Genomic DNA, 10,461 nt, shown 5'->3' with positions numbered 1-10,461 from the left:
ATGAAGGGTGATTTGTCGAGGGATAAAAATGTATGTGAAAATGTGTGAGTCACAAGATTAAGATCAGTGGATGACTTGTCGTCGATGATTAAAAAGACATAAAAAAAAGTGTAAATTACAAGATAATGTTCAATTGAGGGGTTAAGTGGAGTGTCAGAACGATAAAATATAAACGAAAACCAATTTTAAATTAATTAGATTTGAATAATATTTTTAATTTATATTCTTATACGTGTATATTATAGAAATATTTATTAAAAACATTATTTTGAAAATGATAACATCTAAAAGAGTCCAAATCCTGCCCAATCAGAATCTCTAACCCTAATCTCCCGTGGAGACGACGACCAATGTGACGAAAACTCCGACGACGACAATGGCGAAACGGATCTCCGACTAGATTCCGACGACAATCTGGACACACTCTCAATATCACAACTGCTGCAATCAGAATCCGACGAACGCTTCTTCTGATTTCTCTTTTCTCTCTTCTTATAATAATAATCTCTACTCAAACATCCGGTTCCGACAATCTCCGGTTGGAGTCGGACAATTGTATTCGGTTCAACAGATCGGCTTTTACTCCTCCTAAATGGTGTCTGTGGTGCCGATTTGATAGATCGATTCCAAACGGGACTTAGGGTTTCGAATCTCGCCGGTGGAGTGTTTGGACATGAAAGAAGATCGACGGTGGTGGTGGTGGTGGTAGTGGGTTGTAACAGTGCTTGTTGATGGTGGTGATGATTGATCAACGAACGGTGGAGATTGCGGGAAGGGGAATCGTAACGGTGGAGTTGGGTTTTGGGAACACCGGGTCGGATCTCCCATTTGAATGGAATTGAACCGGGTCTTTTGAAGGAATCATCTTTCGACATGTTTGATTATTATGAAAGTAATATTGGAAATGGAATATATATATATAGATTTTGTAATAGATAAAAGACAAATTAAAAATATGTTTTTATGTGCGAAATTATAGGCGGATCGAGTGGTGTGGGGGCAGAGGACAGAGAAATTATTATCTCAAATTTCTATTTATTTATTTTTTAGGATTGTTTTTGGAATTTTATCTAAAATTCATTATTTGATTATTTAGAGTAGGTTGTTTGAATTTGTTGAATTATTAAAAATATTTTTTTATATTTTAGATTTATTTATTTTTAAGAAAATAAGTGTATTTTTTAGTTAATGAAATTAGTAAGTTAATAGTTATAATGATGAGATATATAAAATTGTATAAAATTTCAAAAGAAATCTAAAAAAAATCTAAATCAAAAGAGAGTTTTCCATGTGTAAGATATATAGACAATCTTGACTTTATTTTATTTTTTATCATACTGCTCAAACTTTGATTTCATGATTGTTATCTATTATTTGTTGACTATAGAGGTGTTGAATCCTTGATTTTTGGGTTCTAATCAATATTTATGTCATTATTCAATATATTTGTTTGAAATGAATTTTAGAGTTGGTTGGTTTGTATTTTTAACTTAATTAAACATCTGAAATTTATTAATTAAAATATTAAATTATATATTTTTTAATATTTATTTAGTTATTATTTATTAATATCTTTTAAAATAAATTACTAAAATAAATCATTTAAAAAAATATATTAACCCTCAACCATTTTAATAAATTATAATTAATTTAAATAACCCTCAACCTAACAAGCTTATAAATTATTAAATAAAATAATTGATGTTATATTTTTTATAAAAAGTTTTAAAGATATCATATACAATAATAAAATATTTATTTTTAAAAAAATAAATAATTTTTTAATTAAATAATTTATTTAATAAAATAATATTTGATTATATTAAAATTTTATAAAAATCTAAAAAAAAAACCAACATGAGAGATATGAAATTAGTTAACAATTAACTTGTTTACGTTTTATTGTATTAGAAAAAAATACTAAAAATTTAGTGTTTTTGGTTTTGCTTTCAACATTATCTAGGTACAATTGTATTTAATAAAATTAAAACCAATTAAATATGTTATAATTTTATTAAATTAATTAAATATGTTAAATGAATCACTGTCTTAAAAAATTGGTGAATAAATCATTTAGATAAAATGTAGAACTGATTTTTGTTAAACATGTAGAAAATATTTTACCTTTAGAATTGTAGTGACATTATTTGATTAATTTGTAAATATTGAAACTATCTTATATACTCTTACTATAATCTATATTATCAAATAATTCATTCATAATTTGTCAAATTAAATTGATTTTTTGACTTAATTTAAACTAAATTTTGATTAATTATTATCAAATTAATACTCAAAAAAAATAGATTAAAACCTCTCTTGATTACATTTTCTCAAATCATCTACCAAATTATTTTATTTTATAATTTTTAAATAATAAATACTAAAAAATATAATAATAAATTAACCCAAATAATCCACTTTTGCATCCAATAACCCAATATATTTTCAAATAACTTTGCAACAAACAAGCCTACGGGACAAGGATTCAAACCAACCCTAAAGTTCTATAATCAGCTGTGTTAGATCTGAATTTTGTTTTCTCCTAAGGTAAATCAAGTTAAACTAGTGGATTAAGACACAACCCTAATTATCATCATACTAGCATTCAATATTCAGAAGACTACCAATAAAAAAAAAACTGTAAAAAAAAGGAGCATAGTAATTTTAAAAAGTTACATTTTTCATCTGTCACATAAGATCACTTCAATATATCATGATAATGAAACAATTTAATTCAAGGTTAAAAAAAGATTCCAAAGCAAATTGACCTAGTTCTCATATGTAAGTTCTAGTGGCATATTGCAGACTACCCGCATTGTATGGCTAGCTATACCTAGCAGCTGTATGTACTCATCTGCTCCATCAACCAAACACTGTTGAACCACAAAAACCAAAATTAATATTAACAATTTGCGGTAAAATTGGAATCAAAATTATTACTTCAATGGAACTGAACGCATATTTACTTTTAAGTTTCAGTTTCTTCATTCCTACTTCGGAATTGCAATTATATGATTTCTTCAAACATACAAATTGAATTATAATTCCAGTTATACACATCCAAATAACAAACAAACAAACCTTGTCAGCTTCACCGAATTTCTTGCATATATTTGCTTTCTGTGCATCGGACAGATCATCTGCTTCAACAATTACGTCGAATAACTGAAACAAGCACCAGTGTTAATTTTGATCCAGATTTTGATAATAAGAGCGATAACTTGCTATAGCCTTTCTTTATTATGTTTCTTTCAAAAAAATTAACTTGTTGACTTGTTTGTTTACTGATTCTGGAAGAGTGTTTCTAGAATCCAATCATAAAATAAAAATAAGAACAATAATAACACGAGTTTTGAAATTGGACCTGAGAAAGCATCTGAGAAACAGGATATCCTTCTGCAATTATGTTATTCACTTCCTTGTTTGCTAAGTCAAAATCACCACTTCTACAAGATAACAAAAGAGCCTGAACTACCTCTTGAGGAATTACCTGCCAATTATAATTCAAGCTGTCAGTCAAAAATTAATTAGGCCAAGGTATGCATAAGGAAGCAATCACTGAGAACATGCACTTCAATGTGAGGGTCGGGTCATAAGGCATTTAAATTTACAATTAGAAACCACGTATGGGAGGTATAACTATAAAACTTCCCCATCTAGGATAGTGGGAAGTGTATTGAACTAAGAATTAAGTTTGAATCTCACTTAAAGCTCCTTGATTAAAGTGGGGGTTATGGTGGGAATGTTGGTGCGAGAAAACCATCTCTAAAAAATGTTAAAGAGTCTTGCATAGAAAATTGAACTATTCTGATACGTGTTAGGGGATTCATAGAAAGATGGCGACTGATGAAATATAGCTCAGACTCACGCGGAGAACATGTGACAACCTTAATTCTAAATAGTTCAGCCGTCCTTCATTATCTTCTTATTGTCTTTATTTTAGTTAGTAACGGGCCTTAGAATTATTTAGACCACACCCGGAATAAGTATTATAAATAGACACAAGTTAGATGAGATTAATTGTAGATTAGTTTAGTCTTAATGACTGATTCTGTTTTATTGTCTCCATTATGGATTCTATCTTTCTTGTTGTAATTTCTCTATCTCTTTCTGGATTTATAATACAATTATTGCAATTTTAGGTTACTTTCTATTTTCTACGCTCATCATATATCCCTCATCCTACATGTGGCAGAATCATAGTGAAGTGCAAAAATAACACTTCATAAATAAGGTTAATGGACCCTAAGGATGTGGTTTGCTTAGAAGTGAATTGGAGGGTAATTCCAGTTATGTTGTTTGTTTAAGTGTTTAGAATTTGATTTCTCCAGGAATGAACAAATATGTATATTTTTTAGTTTGAATTTCACTTAAATTAAATAAGAAAAAAAAAGGAGAAAATGGAACAATCTCTTAAGCGTTGCAATTCTATGACTTTTCCAAAAATAAGAATTAAATTGTAATTCAACGAAAATTATTGTAGAATTAGAAATAAAAATCTGTCCAATCTAATTTCAATTCCCCTTTTCTAAAAATAAGAATTAAATCGTAATTCAACGAAAATCCTTATAGAATTAGAAATAAAAATCTATGTCCAATCTAATTTCAATTCCCCTAATCCAAAGATAGTCTAATGTAGTTAGAGAAGTCTAGAGCCTAGAGGTAAAAAGGTGTCCAATATTCACAGTAGGACACATTTTCAAGTGGAGGACCTCAAAAGCTGTGAAATTTTCTAACAAAATCAACAATTTAAACGTAGAAAAGATGACCAACCCATTAAGTTGAGGCTCCTAGGAAACTAGCATGTCTCCTGAATGCAACCTATCTTACAAGGGAATATAATTAATTCATGAAACAATAAAACCAGCTACTTACCCCTGAAACATTAATTAAATCCTTGGAAGTTACAGTTGATCCAAATAATCTAGCAGCCCCCTGCATGATTGAATTCAGGTTAACGTTGGACTGGGGATCAATGTAAAATCATTGGTAGATCTCAAAAAATAACTGGCAAGAGTAAGAAATCAAATCCTTAAACATAGCCTAAGATTATCATGAGAAAGAAACAATACATGACAAAAAACAGAGCATTAGTTGTTAGATCCTACAATACTTTGAAAGAAACAATTCCATTTATTTTATCTGCACATCTTGTTAAGGCTTTGTTCCCATTTAGATCAATTATTCTCTTGTGCGACCAAAAGAGAGAATTTTATCCTTTTAAGTTCTTTCAATTTTGGATGGATAATCATGACTTTAGGACTCTTGCATTTGATTGGAATGATGATGATTAGAACTCATATGTCTTACCTGACAAGCTCAATAATACTAAATGCTCTTTGATAGGAAAAGCTTCAGCAAGATTTTCAAAAGAACTATGGAGAAAGAGTTAATCATGAATACTTTCAATCAGAGGTTTTCCAACAATGTCGAGTTCATTTCCAAAAGTAAAATTGCACTTGCCAAGTTTTGTGTGCTCAGACGCATGCAAGAAAGCTTCATTAAGCAAAAGTCAAGACAGGGAATAAAAACACTAGATTCTTCTCTAGCAAGATCAAGACTATGAACCTAAGGCATAATGTTCATTTTATCAAAGACCAATATGGAGACACTTTTAATTAAGGAACCTAAGGCAATGAGATCCTCTTTCACCATATCCTTTTATTTGTGTTAGGAAAATCTTTATTTGCATTCTAGTTGATGAAATGTCCTTTAAGATATTAAAGAAATCCTTGGACATGTTTACTAACATGACATGTCTAGGTCTGTATGTCAATGAGGACAAAAACGATGTTTTCTGTGCATGTATTAACTCTAAGAGAATGCTCGACTTTGATAGATCATTAATGTCAAGGAAGGAACTCTCCTCACAAGCTATCTGGCATTTCTCTAATATCAAGACAACTTCACTTCTCGCACTGCAGCGTGCTCATTGAAAAAGCCAAGAATGTTGGACTACAAAATTTCTCTCTTTTGCAGGTCGGGTTCATCTAGTTATCACCACTCTTTAACAGATTCATAACTATTGTGCCAACATTTTTTGCTTCCAAAAAAGGTGACAAGAATTCTTGATTAGTTGATTCAGAACTTTATTTGGGGAATAAGGGTAAAGGAGGTAACAAAGTCAAATGGAAAAATGTTTGCAAGTCAAAGAAAGAGGGTGGTATTAATATCAGAAGTTGCGGAGAATGGAACAAAGTTTTGTTGACTATTCAAAATTCATTTTAACTTCCTTAAATGTAGTGACATTTAGATATTCAATGAAGGTAAAATTTTGGATCTGAAAAGTTTTTAACATAGAAAAGTGTGGTGGAAACTACTGATCTTCAAAATTGCAATGGTAAGAAAGTTTCATTTTGGCAAGATCTTTGACACGATAATGGGTCTATTATTCTTCGTCCAGAATTTGCACCTAGTGATCTCAGTTCAGAATGTGTGATGGTGACGATTTCAAAATTTTGGGATGGCGAATGAAAGTCACTACTTAAATCCACTCCTTATGGGATGGAGATCCTCCTGTTTACTCATTCCAAAGATTTGAAGTCTTATCCACTGATAAATGTGAATGGAATTTAATTAGAGGGATGAATTCTCAACTTTCAAAACTTAGGATATAATCAAAAGCAAAAGTGGACTAGTTAAGTGGGGCCAGTTGGTGTAATCCTCACAAAATGTTTCACCCTTTGACTCGGTTGACTCTGAAGATTGATTAAGGCACCAATTCATATTTTGGCTAGCTCTCCTTGGAAAGCTCAAGATGAAATACTGGGTTAGCAGATTCAAGTTCGTTGAGGATGAATTGTGCCCACTATGTTTGGATAGAAAAAGAAACACTTGATCACCTCTTTTTCCAATACTCTTATATTATGGTTATTCGGCTCAAGTCTAATCAAAGTATGATGAAGAATAATGCTCATAATGATTGGATTAATGTTATCGAATGGTTATGAGTACAATGTGAAAAAACCTTTTTTTCAACTATGTACAAATGTTCTTTTGCAGCTTGTGTTCATGAAATCTGGAATGAGAAAAATGCAAGAGTTTTTAGTTCCAAACCTAAAAACGGGAAAGAAATTTGGAACGAGATTCAAGAATGTACAATTACTGAAAGGAATATGAAACAAAGTTGTTACCTCCACTCAGAATTTGTTACATGGAATGGAATGAGAAATTGACGCTTCAAAAATGTTGTTTGAGTAGCTTTGTTGCATGAGTTTAGTTTCTACTGTTTTCTTTCGCTTTATTTGAGAAATGTAACTAGCAATAGTTTCTAATTTTTGCGTTTACAACATTTGTTTCATATTTTCAACCAGGGTTTATTACTTGGAGGAGGCTAGCACGAGCCCCACTACCATGGCCTCCCACCAAAACATTTATTTCTTTCCTTTATTAATAAAAGGTTCATCTTGTTCTCAAAAAAAGAAAATTGAAGTCATGGTATAAAGTGAGCTTCTGGGCTACAAACTACAGACTACTGTAAATTATTAGATGTCTTCTTAAACCTTGAATTTATTTGAGATACTACTCTTCAGGCTCAATCTGTGATAAGGTTGAGTTGCATTTGCTTTAGAATTATAATATCCTAGTTTTACGATTAGATGGAAAAAAGTGCAACACTTTACATTCACTGAAATTATTCAATTCGGTGAATGGACTCATAACAGTTATCTACAACAAAATACCCAGAAAAGAACGTGTTAGCACAAGAACGGATGGTTTATGAAAAATTACTTACCTGCAAGTATGTTATAGCACGACGAAGATCACCTTGTGAAATGGAACTCAAGGTTGTAAGAGCCTGCAGTCGCAAGAAGTACATACTCTCATATATTGAAAAAAAAAACTCATATATTTCACCATGACTCTTGATTAAAATGTTTATTATTCCATCCATACCTCTGAGTCCAGACTAAGGCCTTCCTCTGAACAAATATGCATAATGCGGGTGCTCATTACCTCTTCCGGTAGAGTCTTAAACCTAAATTTTGCACATCTAGAAGCAAGAGGTTCTATGATCCTGTACACCATAAAAATGTGCAAATCACTAAGTCGCCAAATGCACATTACATCTCTAGTAGTACTACCATCCTAGCGGAGGGTTGAAAATGTGATTGGAAATCAACATTCTCAGATATCTTTGTTGTATCAAAATATTTCTGCATCTATAGATACTATAAATAACTGCGGGAACATAAGATTGGATTAGGGTCTAGGAAATGAAACCTGCTAATGTAGTTACAGATGAAGAAGAATCGTGTTACTTTTGAATAAGTCTCCATTGTTCGCCGCAAAGCATTCTGTCGAGTAGAAATAGATAGATCTAAGATTTCCAAAGATAAAATACCAAATTAGCTAAGTCAAACATGTCATTGAGACATCGACTCACCTGTGCATCTTCGGTCATGGAGTCAGCTTCATCCAGGATAATTATCTTAAAAGGAGGGCAAGGATAACCACTGAATCCAAACAGGGTTCAAATAAGATATCAACTAGCATAGTAGATAAAATTGTCAGAATAAAGATCGTGTACCCTTGACGTCCAGTTGACACAGCAGCAGAAGCAAAGTCCTTTATCTTTGTGCGAACAACATTGATTCCACGCTCGTCACTAGCATTCAGCTCTAGCACTCTAGCTTTGTAAAGTTCAGGCCTTACAACCATAAAAGATCATACTAAACATGTTAGATCAATATTAAGAGTTAAGGAATGCAAATGTACAATGATACATGTGTAAGGCCCTGGTGAAAAGAGGTAATAAGAACATGAGATGAAAGTCAATATGTTAAGAAGAAAATGGAATACTTTCTGTATTACATTCCTATCTAGTTTCATAAGATGGAGAAGCCAGATATACAAGATAATGTAAATGAACTAAATTAAAATTACTAATGATGCTACCTATCAATGTCATATATTTGTTTTTAACAAATAAGGAATTGGTATCTGAATATAAAGACTTTGTATCGGAGTACCCATAAAGCTGGTGAGCGATGGCAAGGGCAGTTGTTGTTTTACCCGTCCCAGGAGGACCATAAAATAGCATGTGAGGACACTGCAGTAAAACAAGTAAATGAAGTTAAGAATCAGCATTACATAACAATCTCAGGAAGAATTAGGGCTAAAACCATAAATTTTCAGATTCGAGGCCAATAAGTCGTCAAACAGTGAGAAAACAATCAAAACTAGGTAATAACAATAAATACATGAAATGAAGATTGGAAAGTGGAAAGTGAAAATCGATTACATTTGCGGTTTCAAGAGTGTTTGTGAGGACTCGAACGACCTCATCCTGATGAACTACGTCCTTCACTTGCTTCGGCCGACTGATAACAATCATCAACGAGATAAATCCATTGTCAAAAACATAACATAGTAGAGAGAAAGCACAGTTTATATACTTGAAAGAGATTGCTTACTATTTCTCGACCCACTGTTGCGATCTTTGAACTACCGGCGCCATTGTTTGTCTCTTTCTTCTCTTCTCTGCCTCAGTGTTGTTTTCCCGCTCTAAGAAGGGAACCAGCTAAATGTATTCCAGGCTTTTGACGAGATGAAAGAATATATAAAATAGCCCCTGTTTTCTCTTACAGGATGTTAACTAATCCTCTTACTTTAATTATTATCATTTGAAACTATATAGTACGATGATGTTATACTAATGGGTAGGGCTCACAATTTGGACACGACACGAAAACACGATCCGGACCGAACAAGTTATGATCATGTATATTTTTGTTCAGGTCGAAAACACTTGATTAATAAACAGGTCAAAATTAGGTCGACCTAACATGACCATAAGTAGACCCGATAACCCGTTTATAAGTTTATTTTGTTGAGTTTTGTGTTATTCTTTCTTATTCACTCATTTATTTTCTTTTAAATTTATTTTATAAGCAGATTTATGATTTAACTTTATTTTTATTTTGTATTAATGTCATTTTAATTTGAAAAATAGAGAGGTGAATTAATTGCATCGGGTCTAGTTCGATTTGAGTTAGGTAAATCGGGTCAAACGAGTCAGGTTTAGATCAATCACAAATAAACATGTCAGGTTCAGGTTATATATTTTAACATGAATTACTAAACATGCACCAAGCATACAATAATCACCCACCAAATATCCGTTTCGAAAAATCATAAAAGAATTTCAACAAATCTGGTGATACTCCGTTCCTGTTTTAAAGCAGAAAAAAACAATATTCCATGGGATATTTATTTTATCCCATTTTTTAGGCTATTAACAATAAGAGGTGAATATCATCGGCCTCTTTGAGGTTTTGAGTTCGAGTATGTCAGGTAGTAAGTTTCATTCACCTGATAAATTAATTAAGTATGTTTGCAGGTTATTTGTTTAACCGGCGGTGATACATTCCGAAAGAGAAGTGGAACCAGCGTTTTAAAAAAAATCTTAGTTTTATTTAAAACAAAGTTTAGCCCTTGTGATTAAATACTTCTAGT

At 31.8% G+C, this 10,461-nt stretch overlaps 2 protein-coding genes across 2 annotated transcripts; both read right to left on the bottom strand.

The window, feature by feature from the left end:
* Nucleotides 1-253: 253 nt before the first annotated feature.
* On the bottom strand, nucleotides 254-875 carry LOC124938973. Its single transcript, XM_047479493.1, has one exon. The coding sequence runs from the start codon at nucleotides 873-875 to the stop codon at nucleotides 285-287; it is 591 nt and encodes a 196-aa protein (XP_047335449.1). The 3' UTR covers nucleotides 254-284.
* Nucleotides 876-2,624: 1,749 nt separating this feature from the next.
* LOC124938605 (replication factor C subunit 2) lies at nucleotides 2,625-9,539 on the bottom strand. Its single transcript, XM_047479077.1, has 12 exons — nucleotides 9,420-9,539; nucleotides 9,248-9,326; nucleotides 8,976-9,055; nucleotides 8,534-8,653; nucleotides 8,390-8,459; nucleotides 8,227-8,300; nucleotides 7,900-8,020; nucleotides 7,739-7,801; nucleotides 4,879-4,938; nucleotides 3,368-3,493; nucleotides 3,085-3,168; nucleotides 2,625-2,876 (listed from the first exon to the last, which is right to left on the bottom strand). The coding sequence occupies exons 1-12, from the start codon at nucleotides 9,461-9,463 to the stop codon at nucleotides 2,772-2,774; spliced, it is 1,026 nt and encodes a 341-aa protein (XP_047335033.1). The 5' UTR covers nucleotides 9,464-9,539; the 3' UTR covers nucleotides 2,625-2,771.
* Between the last annotated feature and the right edge of the window lie 922 nt (nucleotides 9,540-10,461).

The sequence above is a fragment of the Impatiens glandulifera genome, chromosome 5 (genome assembly GCF_907164915.1).
Source record: "Impatiens glandulifera chromosome 5, dImpGla2.1, whole genome shotgun sequence".
In the NCBI taxonomy this organism is placed as follows: domain Eukaryota; kingdom Viridiplantae; phylum Streptophyta; class Magnoliopsida; order Ericales; family Balsaminaceae; genus Impatiens; species Impatiens glandulifera.
This window is presented reverse-complemented; position numbering and strand designations above follow the sequence as displayed.